This window comes from Triturus cristatus, unplaced genomic scaffold (assembly GCF_964204655.1).
Source record: "Triturus cristatus unplaced genomic scaffold, aTriCri1.1 SCAFFOLD_289, whole genome shotgun sequence".
In the NCBI taxonomy this organism is placed as follows: Eukaryota; Metazoa; Chordata; class Amphibia; order Caudata; family Salamandridae; genus Triturus; species Triturus cristatus.
In genome coordinates this window covers 488,176-508,840 of record NW_028188257.1, presented here as the reverse complement: position 1 = coordinate 508,840, position 20,665 = coordinate 488,176, and the positions used below count along the sequence as shown (strand labels likewise).

Genomic DNA, 20,665 nt, shown 5'->3' with positions numbered 1-20,665 from the left:
CCGGTAATTGTCTCTAGACACTTCTGGCCTGTTCCACTAACTTCACCTCAGAAGGACTATTTGGCTTGTTATTGCATGGGTGCGTTTTGGGACGGTCTCTGATGGTATCCCCTAAGGAAACCTTAAAAGGGGCAAAGCTGCTGGGGGAACTGCCAACCAGGCAGAGCTAGGCCTAGAGAGCTGGTAGTAGCCTTGCTCTCCTTAAATCTTTCCAAAGTGGATTCCATCTTTGATCCAAAGAGCTTATAGCCATAAAAGGGTATATCTAATAAGTCTTGCTGGACATGTTGGAGAAGCTGGTGGTGCAAATGCAAACATGGCATCTAAGCATCATGCTGGTCCCGAATGTCCTACACAGCCAGTTGGTAGGGTCCATGCCTGAGTATATGGAATACTTTGCCCTCTTCAGACTGTCTTTTATGAGATTCTGACTGTCTTATGTCTATAAGGTTGGCAATATGTCCCCTGGAATAGCTGGCAAACTATCTGACCCTCTATCCCTCAATGCACATGAATACCTCCATAGGAGGCAGCTGGTGTTGACAGACTTAAGTGCAAGGCTGGCAGTCGAAACCATTTGTGTAGCAGAAGATTCATTGTGCCACCTAAGTGTGTAACTGCAATTCATTATACACTCATTGATGAAGATTTCCATGAGTTTGGACTCCCTGTCAGGTTGGGTGATCAGAAACGTGTTTGGATTGATTCTGCTCATTTACCCCTGGACCACCAGGATTTCCGTAGCTGGATACAGCAAAACAAAATCCAGATCCCTGGAGGAAGGCCTATGTTGCCTTACTAACTGCTTGGTGGGCTAGATCCTGGCTTTGCCCAGGTGCCAATCAGCACACCAGAAGGAGCCTCACTAAATGTGAGAAGAGGTTCTTGGCTTGTCTGTCCTGAGTTGAGGATATCATTCAGGACATTTGTTATGACCTCTGCTGTGGGTAAGATTAGGTCTAATACTTCAGCCATTCTCGTGATCATGGTTGCAAAGTAGGACATGGCCAAATAAGGGGAGGAAAGGCCAATTTCTGGGGCAGTAACAAGGCCGCTGGCATCTTGTAAATCATGACACATTTTCTAATCATCATAATTATCATCAGCATTACAGTCAAGATGTGTTGTTTGTGACCTGGGGAGAGATGGTAGTGTGAAAATGACTCTTGCAGTCCAACAAACTGGCAGTGTCGGTCATGGTACAGAAGGAGGCACTACATGTTGTGTCAGAATTGGCAGAGCCAAGCACAAGGAGAGGACCAGCCTCTGGTTCAGATCTAGTGGTGCGGTCATTGTCTGGGATTAATTCGCAAATCGGAATACCACTGGAGTGGCGAGAGACGCTCCAGAAGAATTTTCCAGAAGAAAATCTGGTCCATTACTAGTCTTAACTCATGGAGCTGTTGGGCTTCGCCGATAGCCTGGGAAGTCTGGGACCATCAGGCGCAAGGATGTAATCGAATTAATTCAAAGAACAACTCTGAAATGGACGTACCTGGGGTGTCACACGACCCCCAACGTAGGAGTTGCTGGACGAAGGAGAGTCATGTTTGGACTTCTTCTGCTCTTTGATTTCTTGGGCTTATCTGAGCTTTATGACTTCGATGACAATCAATTACAAGATTGGCCGCAGAAGCGCAAGTGTGTCTTAGCACCACAGTCACTCGACGTTGAGTTGTACTTGGACCCGAGACTTCTGGAGATGGCAGTCACTGCACTGTTGGAGCCCTGTAGTTTTAGGCAGGGACATGCCCCTTGCACACTGTGAAAATGTGAGGGAAATGGATTCTGTCAAGCTGACCGGATTTGATGGTGCTCTGGATCCGCATCAGAAGGTACGGAAAGAATGGAACGGACATCAGCACGCCGAGGTGGTGCAGATATAGTGGCCCTATTGTCACATCGGGGGCAGGTCCGGTCCGATGTAGAGTCCCATGGCACAGTAAAACGTGAGTAAATTGCTACTGGAAGGTTTCCCAATCCAGTCTGATGCCATTCACAAGGTAGCAAATCTATAGTGAGAAGTCTATAAGAAAGCAGGTTGTTTATCTTTAGACTAGATACCAAAGCAGTATCTTGCAAGTGAAGGGCCTGTGGATTGGGCTCAGAACAAAAAGTTCAGCAGAACAGAATCGCCAAAATGCCTTTCTGTTAGTAACTGACTATCAAGGAAGTAGTGCTTTGTGAAGTTATGCACTGATGCACAGGTCACGGCCTAACTGATGTCAAGGACAGGCACTCCCCATGCCAATACGGTGGCAGTAGCCTTGGTCCTGGTGAGAAAGGTCCTCAGTCCTTCCGGACACACTTCTTGGCTAATGGACAGCAGATCGTAATCTTACTAAAATACTTTTCTGCACTGCCTTATCTTTCTCCACCCCAAAGAGCCTGTCATGTAGTTTCAACAAATCTGTATAGTATCTGCGCGTTTAGACAACATAAACTAAGGGATTGGTGTCCAGACTGATTCCAGTTCCTCTTACCAAGGAGCGAATAGTTTCTGGCAACTATCCAACATGACAACTCTGAGCTCTCAGGGATCGTGGAAACAGTAAAGTACTTTTCGCTCAGTCACTCGTGCTCACTTTGTCTCAGAGAGATAGACAGAATAAAATATGGGGACGTTTTCATTAAGCATTTATTGAACCAGCGTCATTCTAGTGTAAAATAAGTGTGCTGCGACAACCATAAGATAGAAACCGATATATATACGGTTATTAGCATCAACAGAGTAAAAAAAGGTAGAATTCTACAATAATGCTAAAACAATTAATTTATGCAGGCATATAGCTGCATAACAGTAAAAATGTGTACTCCTACGATGCAAGCCCTAACTAGATGTACCTAAGTGTACCTGGCATGTAGTAGGTGTATAGCCAAGAATCCCCTTAGGATAGTGCCAACCCCATTACTTGATGTGGGAGAGCGAAGGACCCCGTTTTGGTCTCAAGGAGGACACCCCGCGAGGGATGTCAGACCACTGCGTGCTGGAGTGTCTGCGTGCAGAAACCTCAGCGTCTCACGTCAGCAGGGAAGTTTTTTTCTCCTCTCGTTTGCTTAGGGAAGATGTAGCGCTTATATACCTAACCGGTACATTCAGGGGATCTACCTGGAAGTGTACTATGGGCATGTCGGGCAAGGATGATGATAGAGGTGACCCTTATACAGAGGTATTATGCAGAAGATGGTAATCCTGCTGCGGTACTGAGAATCCTCATTCATAATACATGAGGCTAGTTTTTGGAGAAAAGCACACGACACTCATGTGGCACCTAACTAGGTAAAAAGTCAGACGCGTTATGCAGAACAATGGGAGGACAGATGTAGGTAAAAGGTTGTGTAACTACCTTGGCCTATATTGGGGTACACTGGGGTTCATAACAAGCCAACAAAAAGCAGATTGCCCTCTTGATGATCTTGGGCGTAACTGATTTAAACGTTTAAGGATCATTGCAATTAGTGGAGTCTCTCCTCCTCTTTCAAGGGGGGAGGAGGAGCAAAGAACATTGGGAGTAATGGATTGTCCGATGTGAAAAGGAGTCACAATTGTTGGCAAAAAAGCAGCGGTGGCCCTCAGCTATAGTTTGTCTAGAAGAGAGGCGATGTGGGCGGCTGCAACAAGACACTTTGCAGCACACTCATGAGACGATCTTAAGGGATTGCCCTGAGCAATGTTGAGAGTTGGAAGGCACAGCGAGCAGCCATGGACTGGCTAGAAGGGCCGGTACATGAGGTGCATCAGAACCAAAATGGGATCCTACTGTGGCATCGCAAATGGTTTGTGAGGGAATACAAGTATCAAACCCTTTAGAAATCTCATTACAACAGGTGACATACAGAAGGATGGCTGGTCCGGCGAATGTAAAAAGGCCGAAAGGACAGACAAATGACCTTTCATAGTGCCAACTGCAAGACCTTGCTGGTACAAATATAAAACAAACCATAAAACATCCAGCAGTTTGGCTTGCAACAGACCTGCTTTACACACTCCATAACAGGCTACAAACGTACCCATTGCCCGGCATAAACCTCAGGTAGTAGATCGAATGCAATGAATTGCTGCCGCTCAATCTCCAAGCATGGAGGTGCACTTTACGCAGGTCTGTGTGCAGAACCTTTCCCTGCTGCTGCAACAGGAGATCTTCCTAAAGTGCCAGCCTGATCAGAGGACAGATGCTCATGCCCAGTAGGTGAGGGTACCACATCGTCCTGGCCTAATCCAGAGCCACTAGGATTAATTGGACCGGGTCTTTCCTAATCTTCAGAAGCTGGGGCAGGAGAGGCATACAGGAGTCCTAAGCTCCATTCAAGGCTAAATGAGTCTCCTAGAGGAGTGTTCTTAGGAATGCTAACACAGAAGTTTTGACACTGCATTTTCTCAACGGTCGTGAAAAGACCCACCCTGGGTTCTTCCATATGTTGGATACACTGCGCCACCTCCGTGTGCAACTGCCATTTGTGATCCCCCAAGTGTTGCCATCTGAGCTCATCCACTTTGGCATTTAAAGATCTTGCCAGGTGTATCACGATCAGGGAGAGGCCCGAATGCTTCAGCCAGTTCCAGAGGTGCATAGCCTCTTGGCACAGGACCAGACTCTGCCCTGCTTGTTGCAGTATCATATAGTGGTAGCGTTATTTGTGAGAACTTGCACCAGCCTTCCCTTGATAGACTGCAAGAGGTCCTTCAATGCTAGGTGGATGGCCTGCAGCTCTAATAGATTTATTAGGAGCCGTGATTTCACTGGAGAGCATAGCCCTCCAGATGGCCCCTCAGCCCAGCAGTGATGCATCCATCACCACCACCAGCTCTGGATGGGGAAGGGTCTACTGCTGGTTAGAATTCATACAAGTAGTCACCATTGTGGGTCTTTTGCAGTCGCCTCCAAAACCTGAATGATGCACGGCAAGTTCCCTTGGCACTGGGCCCACAGACTTCAGATCCCACTGCAGAGTCAGCATATGCCACCTGGTGGAATGGATGAGCAGGATGCACGAGGCCAGGAAGTCTCAGAGCTGCTCTCAACAAGATCCAGATCTGATGCTGAAACACCAGGATCAAAGCCTGAATGTCCTGGTCACACTGGAACGGAGGTAAGGCGCCGAACTGCACTGTGTCCAGAACAGCTCCAGTAAAAGAAAACCTCTGCAAAGGAGGCAGGCATGATTTTGGCTCATTGTTTGAGAACCCCACTGATTCCAGGAGGTTCACTGTCGTCTTTATGCAGTCTACTACTTACTACAGTGAGCCTGTCTTGAAAGGCCTGTCATCAAGGTAGGGGAAAACTGGCATCCCCAACCTCAGACATTGGGCAGCAACCACCACCATCATTTTTGTGAACGCCCACACTGGTAAGGCCGAAAGTGAGCATATCAAATTAAAAACGCACCGGGCCGACTTTGAACCATAGGTGCCGTCTCTGGGGCTGCAGCACCGTCACATTAAAGTATGTATCCTTCAGGTCCAGGGCGACAAGCCATTAACTAAGATCCAGGGCAGCAAGAACCTAGGCCAGCATGAGCATTTTGAATTTTGAACAATAAGGCAATTACAGGATGAAGATCTAAAATAGGATGAAGGACTCCATGCTTCTTTGGCATGAAGGAATAGCGGAGAAATAACCCAGTCCTATCTCGGACGTTTGCACCTTCTCTACAGCATCTATGGACAGAAGAGCTCACCTCTCTTGAAGTGAAATGGATAGGTGCTGCTCTGATACAGTGGGTCAGAAAGAAGAGACAGGGCATAGCCTTGTTCAACTATCTGGGGGGTCCCATCTGTCAGTTGTGATGGACAGTCACTCTGTAAGAAAATGTTGAGTCCTGCCTCCCATAGTCTGGTGATGTGCTGCTAAGGGCAAAGTAAAGTGGTTTAGAGGCAGATTACGCAGAGGATCTTGGCTGGGACGATCAGTGCCCCAGGTGACCTGCATGTTGTCAGCTCAGTCTCCGTACCTGGCCACGAAAGGGATGAGGTACCTAGAACTGGGCTGATTGGAGCCTGGCACTTTCTACACACCAAACCTCTGGAGGAGCCCTGAAGACCTGAAATTGTTGCGTTAACTGTCTGTCAGGGGTCGAAAAGGCACAAAGAGTGCACTGTAGCCCAGCTTTTATTGAAGTGCTCCAAAGGGGAATTAGCTTTTCGCCCACCAGGAATGAGTAAAAATAAAAAGGCATATCCATGGGAGATGCCTGCACATCCCCAGAAAAGCCTGCAGATCTCATCAATGCGTGGCACCACACCAGTGCCAACTGCTCGCTGCAAACAATCTATAGTGTACTGGCCAGTCCAAATTATATATTTAATCACATCCTGAATGGTTTGAGACATAGAGGCTCTTAACTCCTAAGTAGCTGCCAGCAACATCTTGCAGGCCATGTCCCAGCTGCTATGCGTATTACGGCCCAGTAAGCAATCGACTTTGACCTGCTTCAAGGCTAGACTGACCGCAAATAACATTTGTTTCCAAAACCCCTCAATGGTTTTCGACTTCCTGTCCGGGGACGAGGGAGTCATAGTGAAAGCATTAAGAATAATTTTGCTAGTGGATGCTTGGCCCACAAAACTCACAGGCGGAGGACGATGCATATAAAAATGAGGGTTGCCAGGCATCAGTCTGTGGCGTCTGGCCACCTGTCTGTTCACTTGTGGGAAAGCTTTAGAACAAGTGCCCAAAAGTGGGCAAGAGCAAGCTTTAGTCCAAGTGCCCAAAAGGGTGTTGGTTAGGGCATTATTGAACAGCAGTTGAAGAATTTCTGTAACCACATTTGTTTTAACCTCAACAGAAGTCAGTTGTCAATCCAGGACCTCAGCAGCGTGTCTGATAACTTCTACAAAGGAAACACTCTTGCCCATTGACAGCCGAAGGGGGGAAAACCATTCCTGTATCAGGGGAAGAATTCTGCCCACCGGCCTCTTGTAAAGCCAAATATTAACTGTCACCATCATAATGCAGGGTAAATCATCCCATTATCTCCATTGAAAGCTCCAACTGGAGCTATGGTCAGAATCGAAATAGAAAGCAACTGAAGACAGTTATGTGACAGCTGAAGAATTTTTTCTAAATCAGATTTTATGTGACCTGGGGCTGGAGTACAGCAAAGTGTGACCTTAGTAGGTGTCGAGAGGGGTTGGGGTTGTAACCTGGGGTCGACACAGAATCCCCTCCAGTGACGTCGGGAGTGGCGTTCACAAAGAAGGGAGTGACGCGGGTATTGGAGCTGGATTGGAAGGCAGCATCAGAGACCCCAAGGCAGGTTCCAAAGGCAAGAGGCTGACATTATTTTTGTCTGCCCACAATGCTAATGTGCTAAAATATTTGGAAATCAACAACACTTACCAGTGGTAATAATGAAATCGGGGGCGCCAATTGGGAGAACGGAGCAAAGTCTGCAAAGCACATGCTAAATTCACAAAGAGGTAACACATCAGAAAAAACCTGGGGACAATGAAAAAGAGAAATACAAAATGTATTAAAACGGCACTAAGATTCGCATTTGGCACTCTATCAATAATACCTGTCTAAGACCATTATCACGAAAACAATATTACTTTCAAGACAAAATAGAGTGGCACTAACTGCTGACAGACTTCAGAGGTTGCTAAACTTGTTGTAGTCATGCGGGCTTGATAGTAACAATAAAACAGGCAAAAGCCATAGACTTCCATTGATAGCTTAAGGTGATCTTTTCAAAGACCGACCTCATTTATTTGACTCATCTACCCACTTACTGCTACAAATATTCCTGTAGTCGATCCTTCCAGAGAACAGTCAAAGAATCCTTCACATGCAGTGATGCCTTTCTTGAGGACAAGAAATAACTCATCACAGAATGACAATATTATTGAAACAGAGGAACATGAATCTAAGAATGAACTGGTTTATAAATGATACAACACAAAAATGCCCCAGTTAATATATACCCTGTTTTTTTAAGTATTACCACTCACAATACATGTTATATGACGCGCAAACAATATAAGGCATGCGCGCTCTCCTTATGCAGATTCTCATTGGTGTATGTTCAATTATGCAAATCATACATGCAATTTGAATAGAAGTTTGTCAAACTGTATCTAAAATGTTAAAACTCAAACAAATTTAAACAAAAAAAGAAAATGAACTGCTTTAGTCAACAAATTAATCTCCCCGGTTTAGAGTCCATCAAAGACTAAAGAAGAGAGTTATGAATACACTGTGGTTTCTATGAAGGGATATTTAAACCACAGCAATGCGAGAACACGTACATGGAGAGGATTGGTGCCACAAGGTCCAGCGAAGCAATGAGGATACCCAATTCTGCAATGGCAGCTGTCAGGAGGAGCGCCCATGTCGGTTCACCATTTGACTTTCCATGCCCAAAGACCTGTTGGGTTGAGAAATAAGTAGCTAATTAGGACAAAGTTCAGACATGGAAGACTGTGTGTACCTGGTTAGAGTGCTCTTCGAAAGAAATATGGCTTGGACCTCACACATGGAAGTGCTGACCAGGATTGCTCATACTAGCAAATGAGTGTCCCTAGTCAGACGTGTGTGGTGGGCATTGTATTGCTCCAAAGCATGCAAAGGCAGTCAGTGAGTCATCCCCGGTGAGGTGAAGGTAAAAAGAGAGGATTGGATGATTTCGCCCTCACTTATTGGATTATTCTTTCTGCTTTGTCAGATTGACTGAAATCATTAAGGACTGCATGAGATGAGGGTTTATTTGGTTGGACTGAAGGCGAGTCAGTGTATCTGGCTTAAAAAAAGAGACCATGGCTTAAAAAACAGACCATGGCTTAAAAAACAGACCATGTGCTCCAAGTGTTTCAGTCTAAATGCTGAAGGTAAAAAGGGCAAGAGTCACATACATCACTGAAAAACAATATGCTGATGGAAATATCGTACCAGCAGGAACAGGGGTGTTTGTTCATAGGGGGAGTGGCAGGTGGCATTGTGGCAGATGTTAAAATATGATAATGGAGAATTCTTACCCGCAGGAACGGAATTATATTGTCCTTGGCTATGGCTTGCAGAAGTCGTGGCGCACCAGTCAGGCTCTGAAGACCGGCTCCACAGGTGGAGAAGAAGGATCCAATCACAATCACCCAAGGAGATGGCCATGACAGTGTACCAACAACCAAGTTCCTGTTCACTGCATGGCCAAACCTGAGGAAAGGGAACACGAGTTTGGTGTTTGCTGGACAGTTTAGAAATGTGTTCTCTAAAATAATACATCACAGACAAAAGAGCGTAATTGGTTGCCTTGTGCACAACGAGTCTATGGAAAACCCATGAGGTAGGGTAGACCATCTCAGCCAATGCAGGTGTAAAATAAGCATCAAAAACCGACCTTCTACAAAGCAGTAAAAGGAGGAATACTTCAATGCTCCCTGGATTAAATAATCTGCAGGCTATCCCAAGCATGGCTTTAAATCAACTAAATTGCCTTAATAAACCTCAATCTGCATTTACTGTGGATTATGCATTACTTTCTATTACTTAATGTCGCCCATTTTGGATTCCAAAACAAATGACAGAAAAAGAAAATACAAAGATTACAGAATCAGGGAGTTAGATTCTGCCTCAATAGTCACAAGTGTGACCACATAAAAACAGCATTGCAAACATTCAACATAACATTAGTTACCAACACTTGAGCCATATGGATACCTTGAGTGGGGAGCTGGGGGGTATAGAAGGAGAACCACCATACAGAACAGACTCAATGATCTCCTACAACTACCCTCAAAACCAGCCAATGCCTTCAAGATCAGTAGATCAAGGTCATCAACCATAAGATCATCAGGCACTGAAGCCACAGAGGTACAACAGACCACAGGGAACCAATTTTCATTATGTCATAAGCATAAATTCACTATTAGTATTATCCATACTTAAGGACTCAAGTAACGAAGTAGCTAACAAGATAGAACTCAGAAGTCCGCTATGTCATCATACTTGCACTATGCTGAAGTGGTAATACTGAGTAGGAAGAAGGAGAATGGGGCAATTTAAAGTACCTGATCTGTAGAAAGCTTCTGAGAGTAAGCCTAGAGAATATATCTAGGTTTCTCCAAACGTCTAGAAGGGTGAAGCCTAGACCTCAGGTGGGACTCAAACTCAAAATCCCTGGCTTAGGAGGAGCCAAGATGGCCGACGGGACGGACGCCTGAGCTCCCGGCTCCGTGGACCGTCTGGCTTCCTTTGTTAATCCTGATTAATTCTCCTGACCTGCGCCGCCCAACCGCCGCGGATTACCGGCACTGAAGTGACTGGCGTTCTCCTGACACCTTTGTCGGCGGGTTTGGTAGCTGACTCGGTGTTTACTACGACCTCCGGCGCTCCCACGGGTCCCTGCGTAGATGGCCGCCGCTGGACGCCGAGGGATGTGGACGGGGTGCTGAGCTGGAATACTGCGGGTGATCGCGGGGGTGAAAACGCTGGCCGTGCGACTGGAGTCAGACCCTTACGTCCGGGTCTGACTCCCCCGAGCGCTGGCAGTGGTGTGGACGACGTCGGAGCCCCCTAATACTAGCTCCCCTCCGCCACCCTGAAGAAAAGCGAGCGGACTCCATTTTGAAGTGTCCTCCTGCGGCGAACGGCCGGTTCTCGCGGTGGCCGTGGGGCGCTCTCGCCCTGTGCAGTTTCCGAGTGAAGCACGAAGCTTTTCCGGTGTCTACATCCTCGGATCTCCGGTATACATAGTCATTTTTGTCCCGCCACTAATTGCCCGCAGTGGAGATGACAATGGCGCATGCTCTTCTTGCTGAGACGCTGGCTGACCCTGGACTCACGGTGTCTGCGCGCCCATGTGCCCCGGAGCTGATTGCCGCATCGGAGGAGCAGCGGGACAGTGCGGCCCGATGCTTGGTACAGAGGGACCCGACCTGTGGGGATGTATTGGCCGCCCTCGTGGCGTTAAAAGTGGCAATGCAGAGTACTTGCCGGGCGCTGACCCGGAGAATCGATGAGGCACTGTTTGCAACGGGACGTTCCCGGCTGGAGGATCCCCCGCCGCCCATGTTTTCTCCGGGAGGTGAAACCATGTTGCAGAGTGGGGGGACGGTGGCGCGGAGTCCTCCTGGCTACAATGTAACGCGTCAACCCATCGACACGGATACAGTTGCAGGGACACCCTTCACTTTGAACGTTGTGACTCTGCCTACGAACTACCTGTTGAGACCTAGCCTTTTACTTCCCTTGCCAGATGTTACCCTGAATGCACCTATCGCTGGAGCTTCTGTGGCATGTTACTGCTGCGTTTGGGACCCTGCAGTACGATACGTCTTCATTGTCCCCTTTCCTCGACAGCGGCCATCTTGTCTCTTTGCCCTGGCTGAAGGTGACTCGCAGCAATGGACGGGCCTGAATCATATCTGCCGGTCCGGACAGGGGTGATGGCATGCCTGTTCTCGCTTTGGTTGGATCGGCATACGGGGCCCTGGACTGATACACGTTTTGCAATTTCGGACGAGTAGTTTTTAATGACCCGTTTTTGTTACATGTCGCTGTGATTTCGCCTCCTGTTTCCTTCTTCTGCCGGGGGGAGGACTTGTGAAGTACTGAAGTGCTGGGTGTTATTGATTCGGGACCACCGGGTTTACGTGGGTCTTTGGATACTGTGCTGTACATGGCGCAGGATGTATGGGCGGCGCGGGAGTCCGGGAGTTCGGCAGTGTGGTGGGCTCCTCCCCGCTTTATGGTCCTTTTTCCTTTCTTCTTTCCTTAATTCTATATTTCGGGTTCCTATGGGGCGACAGACACGTAGCTAGGGGGGGGGTAGGCCATAGCCTCGGCATGCGTGTAGGGTGGGGGGTCTTCTTCGGTACGTTTTTTGTTGCTATGGGCCTTCTTTTTCTTTCTTCCGTCTTTTTCCTACGTCTTTTTCCAGGGTCAGTGGGGGGGACAGGTGTTAGGAGGGTAGCGGCTGGGAGGCACACTTCGCTGCGTATCTATATCCTGGTATTATAGTTTCGTGCCGCCATTTTAGATGTGTTCACTGTTAGTTGACTCTCCTGTTGAATGTTACCCATTTATCGTATGATCGTCTGTTCTGTGCACTGATCCGTTCTAGCTCTGTATCTCCTTACATTTAAAACTTTTTAAAATTAACCTTACTGTCTCCTGCCACTCGGTGCACGTGGGGTTTTTTGCAACTTAGGTCGTATGCTTTTATGTGCTGCCGTGCCACCGAGTGGACGTATACTTTGCTATCAAGCTTCAGAAGTGTCGAGGCCGGCTGGATGGTTGTAGGCCCGTATTTGTTTTGTACACAGTGCTAAATAAAGGTTTTAAAAAAAAAAAAAAATAAAAAAAAAAAAATCCCTGGCTTAAAAGGCCAATGCCTTATCCATTGTGGCACTGACCCACCAATCCTGCTCACTAGAAGCCTTTTTTGAAAATTATTTCACAGTAACCACTTCCAGCTAAGCTTTAGCTGTTGGACAAGTGCTCTCACAATTTCCTCGGAAGGAGCAGTTGTAGAGAGGAATGAAAAATTTCCTAGCTAACGTAACGGAAAGTTTCAATTCTATTAAGGACTCGGAGGTGAGGATTGAGCTACTCAATTCTTCACTTTATTGAATTGCAGCCACTTTAAAGTCAAAACTACTTTTCCCATGAACAATAGGGAAATAACATCAAAACAATAGAGTGCCCACACAGATTGTCCCATCCATTGCACGAATCAGGAGTCCTCAGGTAGCTGATAGTCCTCTGTCCCTGACTATGCTTCCTCTTTCGTCGCTCGGTCAGCCAGTGAACCCGCATCAGGAGTCTTGTTTGCTTGAATCCCCTGGAAATTAAAAAAAGCGTGAGCGACAGTAAGGGCTAAGGTTTAGCCCTGAGGAAAGAAACTTCAAAGTATGTATGCAAGTACAATACATTGGAATCAAAACACCAGTACTAAAACATCGTACTTACTCAAATACGAGGGAGGGAAGGTAGTCAACGAAGTTGTACCCTGGGTGGGATAATCCTCGCCTCTGAGTCCTTAATAGAATTGAAACTTTCCGTTACGTTAGCTAGGAAATTTTTCATTCTATGTCAGGACCGGAGGCGAGGATTATGCTCGTTTAAAGGTTGCTCACAACCAAATGAGCCATGTAAACCACCGGTTTGAAGTAAAACTGTTTAAAGGTAGAGTCTGAAGACCAATCCGCAGCATTCAGGATGTCTTCCAGATGAGCTCCCAGGGTAAAAGCTTTAGAGGCCATAGCACTCTGGTAGAATGAGAACCAAACGCTCGTACATCAATGCCTGCTTCTTGCATTATCCAGCGCACCCAAAGGGCAATCGTGGGGGAAGACACCGCCTTGTGGGGCTTTTATAGTGCTATGAGCAACTGGCGTTCCCCAGGAGCCCTGAATTCCTCTGTCATCTCCTCATAAGCTTTGAGACACGCAACAACACATAATTTCGGGGAGTCCGGAAAGGTGGAGTAGGACACAGAAGTCGTACCGCATTTAGTGCGCCTACGAATGGTGAACGTTACACCAGCGGGGGAGAACATTCTGCCGGACATATCCAGAGCTCTGTCGTCCGAAACCCGTCTGCAAGAGATCAGACACAGTAGCATGGCTAGCTTCGCTGACAGTTCCTTCCTGGAGAGGAATCTATTCGGTTGCCATGATTGGAATAGATTCAACACCCTGTTGACATCCCACAACTGAGAGTAACGAGGTTCCGGGGGAAGCGAGAGACGTATACCCTGAAGGAGACCACAAACTAAAGGATGTTCTCCAACAGGTGAACCATCAACTAAAGCATGACCAGCAGAAATTGCGGACCTTAAGGTATTGATGGTTCTGTACACGAGACCGTCCTCTGCTAGGAAAGCCAGAAAATTAAAGATGGCAGACACATCAGCTGCCACGGGATTGAAACTCCGTCGCATACACCAACGACACCACCTTCTCCAGGTGGACCGATAACGCTTGAGGGTGCTGTCTGCCCAGGCCCTGGAAAAGATACTCTCAGCCGCTCCCGAAAGGCCTGGGACCGCCCATCTTCCCCTGTAATCCGCCATGCCATGAGAGCCAGGGAGCCCTGCTCTATCAACGGGTGAGGACACCCGTCCGGACTGAGAAGAGCTGGAAAGAGGGGAGTGTAGGATTGGAGAATCCCAGGAAAGTTCCAGAAGAACCAGAAACCATACTTGCGACCTCCAAATCGGCAAAATGATCACAATGCTTGCTTCTTGGCGTCGAACCTGGGCGGAGACCAGAGTTATCATTGCAAACGGGGGAAAGGCATAGGCCATCTCGGACCGCCAATCCTGGAGAAACGCGTCTGTCTGCTCCGCCAGAGGTTCCGGCCTCCAACTGTAGAACCGGGGAAGCTGGTGATCTAGGCGAGAGGCAAAGAGGTCTACAGAGAAGGGACCCCAAAGACTCTGGAGATCCGCGAATACCCCCGTGTGTAGTTTCCAGAGGCTCAGATCGTGGAAGTGGCACGAGTGAAAGTCTGCCACTTGGTTTTCCTGCCCGGGTAGGTACTCCGCCGTGACTGAGATCTGACGATCCAGGCAGTACTGCCAAAAGTTCGCAACCAGGTTCAAAAGAGCTCTGGAGTGAGTGCCTCCCAGATGATTGATATAGCAGACAGCCGAGATGTTGTCCATCTTGAGAAGGACGCACGAGTGAACCGAGTCCTTGGTCCAGCATTTGATCGCGAACGATCCAGCCAGAAGTTCCAGACAGTTGATGTGTAACTGTTGCTCCGACGGAGACCACACACCCCCCGTGGTGAAGTCGCCACACTTCGCGCCCCAGCCGGATCTGCTCGCGTCGGACTCGATAACGATGTCTGGCGCGGACCCGAAAATGGCCTGACCATTCCAGGCTTCCATGTTGGAAAGCCACCACTGAAGCTCTTCCCTGGCCTCCGGTGTCAGACCCACTTTGTGGGAGTATGATCGGCCCTTGCGGAGATGCGCCGCTTTGAGACGTTGAAGTGCTCTGTAGTGAAGCGGGCCCGGGAAGATAGCTTGGATGGATGCAGATAGTAAGCCCACCACCCGAGCTAATTGTCTGAGGGAAATCTGAGTCAGGGATAAAGCCCTCCGAATCTCGTTGCAAATTTTCGGCATCTTGCGAGCAGGAAGGCTGAGAGTAGATTCCATTGAGTCTATTAAGAAACCGAGAAATACTACTTTTTGGGAAGGAACCAGAGTGGACTTGGTTTCGTTTATCACGAACCCTAGGTTCTGAAGGAGATCCACCGCGGTTTGCAGGTGCCGAGAAAGGGTTCGAGGATCCTGCGCCATTAGCAGAATGTCATCTAAATAGACGATGAGTCTCATGCCCGACGCCTGAAGACGTTCTATCGCCGGCCGCAGAACCTTGGTGAAACACCAGGGAGCGGAGGACAGGCCGAATGGGAGAGTGGAGAACTCGTAAGTCTTGTTGCGCCAAAGGAACTGCAGGAATCGGCGGTGAGGGGGAAAGATAGGGATCACTAAGTAAGCGTATTTGAGGTCGAGGCGCGCCATCCAGTCACCCGGACAGAGAATATCGCGAAGAAGATGGATCCCCTCCATCTTGAAGTGGCGATAAACTAGCCACTCGTTGATTTCGTGTAAATTGATGACCGGGCGCTGGCCCCCGTCCACTTTGTCTACGAGGAAGAGGTTGCTGAGGAAACCTCTGGGGTGCTGCAGGGTTTCTACTATTGCCCCTTTGTCTAGAAGAGAATGGAGCTCCTGGTCGACCAGGACAGCGTCTGCCTCGGAAAAACAGAGTGGACGGGAAGGAGTGCGTTGCAAAGGGGTCCCCTGAAAATGTATGTGAAAGCCCCTTACAGTCTGCAGAACCCAAGCATCCCCCGTGATGGAAGTCCACAGTGGGAAAAAATGCGCCAGGCGGCCCCCCCACTTTTGGAAGGGAAGAAGGGAGAACACTCACCGGAAGAATTGGATCAGCCTCCTCCTCTGCCACCTCTGTTGTTGCCTCGGCGTCCATCGGTGGGGTAAAAGTTCCCAAAGCGGGGTTGATCTTGATATTGTCCTTGACTGGAGCCTTGCCCACTGTGCTGATTTGGACGGCCGGACGAGCGGCCCCTACCTCGTCCGGCCCCGCGGAAAACCCGAGGGCGAAACACCTTCCTGATGGAAGTCTGCGCTCTATCCAGGGAGGTACAGGTGTTAACAAACCTCCCTAGCTCCTTGATAAAGGATTCGCTAAAGAGGCCAGCCTGTGCGACTGGTCCCGCTTCAGTGTCTGCCAGGTCCCCAAGTTTGGGGTCAACCTTGATTAGAAGCGACCTGCGCCGCTCTGTGGAAAGCGTGCAGTTGGCGTTCCCGAGGAACACCACTACACGTTGGACCCAGGAGGAGAGATGTTCGGGGGATATGAGAGAGTCCGAGGCCTTGGCCTCTTCGGCCATATCTAGGATTTTGGTAGCGGGCCCCAAGACAGCCAGTAGTTTGTCTTGACAGGCACGCCAGGACCTGTCGATGCCTTTCTTAGGGTCTTTGACAAATTTTTGTAAAAAGGTAGCCATTCTGGGGTCAATCTCAGGAGTGGCGGCTACCTTCCCTTCCAAGGAGAGGCAGGGGCTCTCGAGCTGTTGGCTCGAGAGGGCGCCGGATCCTGCTGGCCACATACTGGGTGACCTTCTCGGAGGGGGCCAGTCAGAGGAGCGTGGATGCAAGACGTCGTCCGGGTCCAGCATGTCCGCACACAAATTTGGCTCGCTAGAGGTTGGCGCTGACTTGGAAGGAAGCCAGGGACAGGACTGTTCAGGAGAGGCGTCCGCGTCCCCAGGGTCCCCGTCTGCCGAAGTAGAGGGGGTTGCCAGCGGGACAGAACTTGCAAGAAATGCTTGTTTAAGGCGGCTGAAAGCATGAGAATCCACCCCCGCCTCCCTAGTACGTTTGGCTGGTGGTTGGTGTATGTCCGAGGCCGGACGGCTGGGGAAAAGACCTTTGGACGAAGCCTGCGTGGCTCTGGCTAGCTTTTCGCAGGCCTGGTCAATTTTTCGGGACAGTCGCTCTTCAAGAGGGGTAATGGCCTGCTCTACCGCCTTATGTATAGAGTCATCAACCGCATCATAAAAGTCATCATCCCATGGAAGAGCCGCAAGTGGGTCCTCTTCCCATTGATCGTCTTGATAGACATCTTCTTGATAGTTCTCCATGGAGAGGTAAGTAGAATAACAGGTAAGTGATGACTAGGGCTGTAGAAACTAGGAGGTAAACCTCTAATAAAGGGGGGCTGGGTGTCAGCCGGTAATATGGCCGTGCAGTGCTCGCAATTTAAGGCCCAAAGCCTGGGACCCAAACAGCCCTGGTGCAAATATATATATAATTGGGCAGTCTGCCAGCCAATGGATCCCTGCAGATTGAATCTGTACTACAGACTCTAAACAGAGTGTTGTTGGCCTATAGAATACGGACCCCCAGGCAGTGAAACGCTGCCAAAGACTGCTTAACAGCAGTTACAGACCTGTGAAAACGGGCGATCAAGGGGGCGTGTGAAGGAAATTATAAAAAAAAAAAAATGCCTAAAGGCATATAGCACAGACTCTTGTCAGGGGTGTAGGGCAGATGCGACAAGGCTCACGCGACGATGCAGCCTGGGATCCGACGTGCTCAGGAATGTGCGGAATCCCAGGCGCGCGCCGCATCAGAGACGCTCCCAGGCGCCCTCTGAGGTACGGCCGCTAGGGAGCAGGGAGACTCCCACGGCCGGAGTGAGGCGCCGAGTAGCGGCGACTCGCAGCTGAACTCGCAGCTGAATTATCCCTGAGAAAAAACTCGTTTATCAGGCAAAGCGGGCGCCGCGCGTTTAAAATGAAAAATATGGCGCGCGCGCGCCCCTGACAGCCTCCGTGCAGATAACGCGTATCAACACAAAGAAACGTCGCAGGCTGTCAAGCCGTGTAACAAACAAAGTCTACGATCGAACAGTGCAGATAATACTAATCTTGGTGAAAAACAATATTAAGCAATACCATAAATTACATCAGAAAGCAATACAAGGAAAAGGAGACTTATCTTGGCTGCAAGCAGCAAAGAAAGAGGAAGCATAGTCAGGGACAGAGGACTATCAGCTACCTGAGGACTCCTGATTGGTGCAATGGATGGGACACTATCTGTTGGCACTCTATTGTTTTGATGTTATTTCCCTATTGTTCATGGGAAAAGTAGTTTTGACTTTAAAGTGGCTGCTTTTCAATAAAGTGAAGAAAGAATAGCATAATCCTCGCCTCCGGTCCTGACATAGAATTAATGGTGGAACAATGACTGCGAGGCATTTGGTGCCTGTCGATGCAAAGGAGATCTAAATCATCATGACTCCACCGCCATGCTTGATGGTTGGTTTGGGGTTCTTGTGGTGGTATGCAGTGTTCGATTTTCACCCAATATGTTCCTATGTGTTACAGCCAAACAACTCAACTTTGGCATCATCTGTCCACAACACACTGTAGTTCATTCAGGTGTTTCTGCAAACACAAGCCCTGCAGCAATTTATTTTTTCAAGAGAAGGTGTCTTCTCCTGACTATCCTTCTACAAATGTCACACTTATTCAGCCTTTTCCTATAGGTAGAATCACGAACTCTATGAAATATGATTTCTAAATCCCTGAACCAGGCTTTGGGTTTCTGTACAATCTCTATGAGATTCATTCAGGCTGAACTTGGGATGATTCTCCTCACACAATGCTCAGCTGACAACTTTATTAAAATATATAGTTCTAAATATTCTTTTTCACTAAGGAATGATGGATTTCCTATTGTTTGGGAATGGCCAGACTGATGAGTAGGAATGATTCTTTCTTCAAAGCAGCCTTAGATATCTGTCGACCTAAGCATGACGCGTTACCAGAAATCAGAATACTTGAGACCAAACTGAAAAGCTTATTTTACATGCCAGAGACAGTTCTTCCTGATCATCACAATCTTGGTTAGAAGCATCTAATTCCAATTACCTTATTTACTGGTATGGAAGCAGCAAGGATATGCTTAGATTTTCACACAAGGCTTCCAAACGTTGGCTGATATCTGGGTGTGATATTAGTCACAAGAGGTTACATTTATTGATTGTGAAGACTTGATGAACCCAGGTTATTTATATATATATATATATATATATATATATATATATATATATATATATATATATATATATATATATATATATATATATATATTTCCTCATTTACTGCAGTCTCCTCAGTAGGAAATACTTTCAGTTTTTTACTTTGATTCCATCAAGAAGGCATTCAGATGTGTCACACATTTGCCATAAATTCAGAATGTTAGCACTCTTTTTGCTCATTAGATCACTGTAGTAAAGCTACTGCTCACCAGGGAAAACTGCTGCTGGTATTGAAAGTGCATGTTTCAGTCTGCATGTCAGAATTTTTTAATGAAATAGAAGAGGATTTGAGAAGTCACTCAAAATGTGCCCTAATTTTTCTTTCTGCAGCACTAATCATACTTTTTATGGAAAAATGAACCCCCTCATTTTGTTCCTTTTTAAATTAAATGTTTTAAGAGTTACCACTTTAATCCAAGCAAGATGGCTTCAGGTGTGCCATACGTTTATCATAAGTAGGACTGTTAGCGCTCTAGTAGTTCTTTGGAACACTCTGGGAAGCTGCAGTAGAACACAAAGGAATCAACTGACAGTCTCTGCCCTTGTTGGATGTACATGTTTTACTGAGAATGTCAGACTTCATTCTCACATGACTGAGAAAGATAATGTGAATTTACAGAAAATAAGCTCTCAGTTTAGCCTATAGATCACCTTCCAAACCTCTGTGGTAAAAGCATGAGAAAATATTTTTCTCTCAATCATGATATCCCAGCAGAAGGCTTTTTCACATGGTGAAATCACCTTAGAACATACCACAATTCCTAAAATGAGTATGGTACCATCAACAAATGATTTATAATGTAAATAAAGTCTTAAAACCTTCTATTAACTGCAATGCTTTTTAATGAGGTGCTATCATGTATATTGGTCCCAAGATGGCTGCCAACACTTCTTGGATGAAGTGCTGACAGCCAATCAGATCTCAGGATGAGATGTGTGGTTAGGCTCCGCCCACATATATATATGCTTTTAAATGCTATTTTCTCAGGAAATACTGAACAGATTTACACCAGACCTGTAAAAGGCACTTCCTTGACCTTATGGCTACCTCTCTGCCAAATTTCAAGTAATTCTGTTCAGCCGTTCGGGCTGTAGCTGTGTCTAAAGGTCCTATGGAAAAATGCATGGGGAAAACGCGTTTTGGGACCCCCCTTTTTTCTCGGCCCCTGCTTGACGAATCCCCCCGAGACTTTCAGGGTAGGAGCGGAGCGTAGCGCCCCACCTATTTTGAAAATTTCGCGAGGATTCGTCGACCGGCGCCAAAGTTATTCCAAATAGAATGTTGCGGATTTCCTATGGAAACAGGGTCCTAACTATAACTACCTACTGGCGACCGCCAGTAGGTAATATATATATATATATATATATATATATATATATATATATATATATATATATATTAGAGAGAGAGAGCAAGAGAGATAGAAAGAATCTTAAGAGGGTGTACTTTATTGATTCATCATGGACTGATAGTAAGAATGTATTATAAATTACAGCATTTGAGGTTGGCTAGATTGACTTCTGCATTCTGGGCTGAATTTTAATTATTTCCTCTTAAGGGAACATATAGTGTCACACAGA

General features: G+C 47.3%; 1 protein-coding gene across 1 annotated transcript in view; it reads right to left on the bottom strand.

Annotated features, from left to right (window-relative positions):
• LOC146769237 (solute carrier family 12 member 6-like) overlaps nucleotides 1-20,665 on the bottom strand; it is a gene marked incomplete at its 3' end in the record, with an annotated part of 601,402 nt that overhangs the window by 235,219 nt on the left and 345,518 nt on the right. The window contains exons 12-14 of the mRNA XM_085640509.1: nucleotides 8,975-9,149; nucleotides 8,249-8,367; nucleotides 7,341-7,439 (exon numbers count right to left, since the gene is read on the bottom strand). Coding sequence (XP_085496635.1) covers nucleotides 7,341-7,439; nucleotides 8,249-8,367; nucleotides 8,975-9,149 — 393 coding nt within the window. The remainder of the gene's footprint in view (nucleotides 1-7,340; nucleotides 7,440-8,248; nucleotides 8,368-8,974; nucleotides 9,150-20,665) is intronic.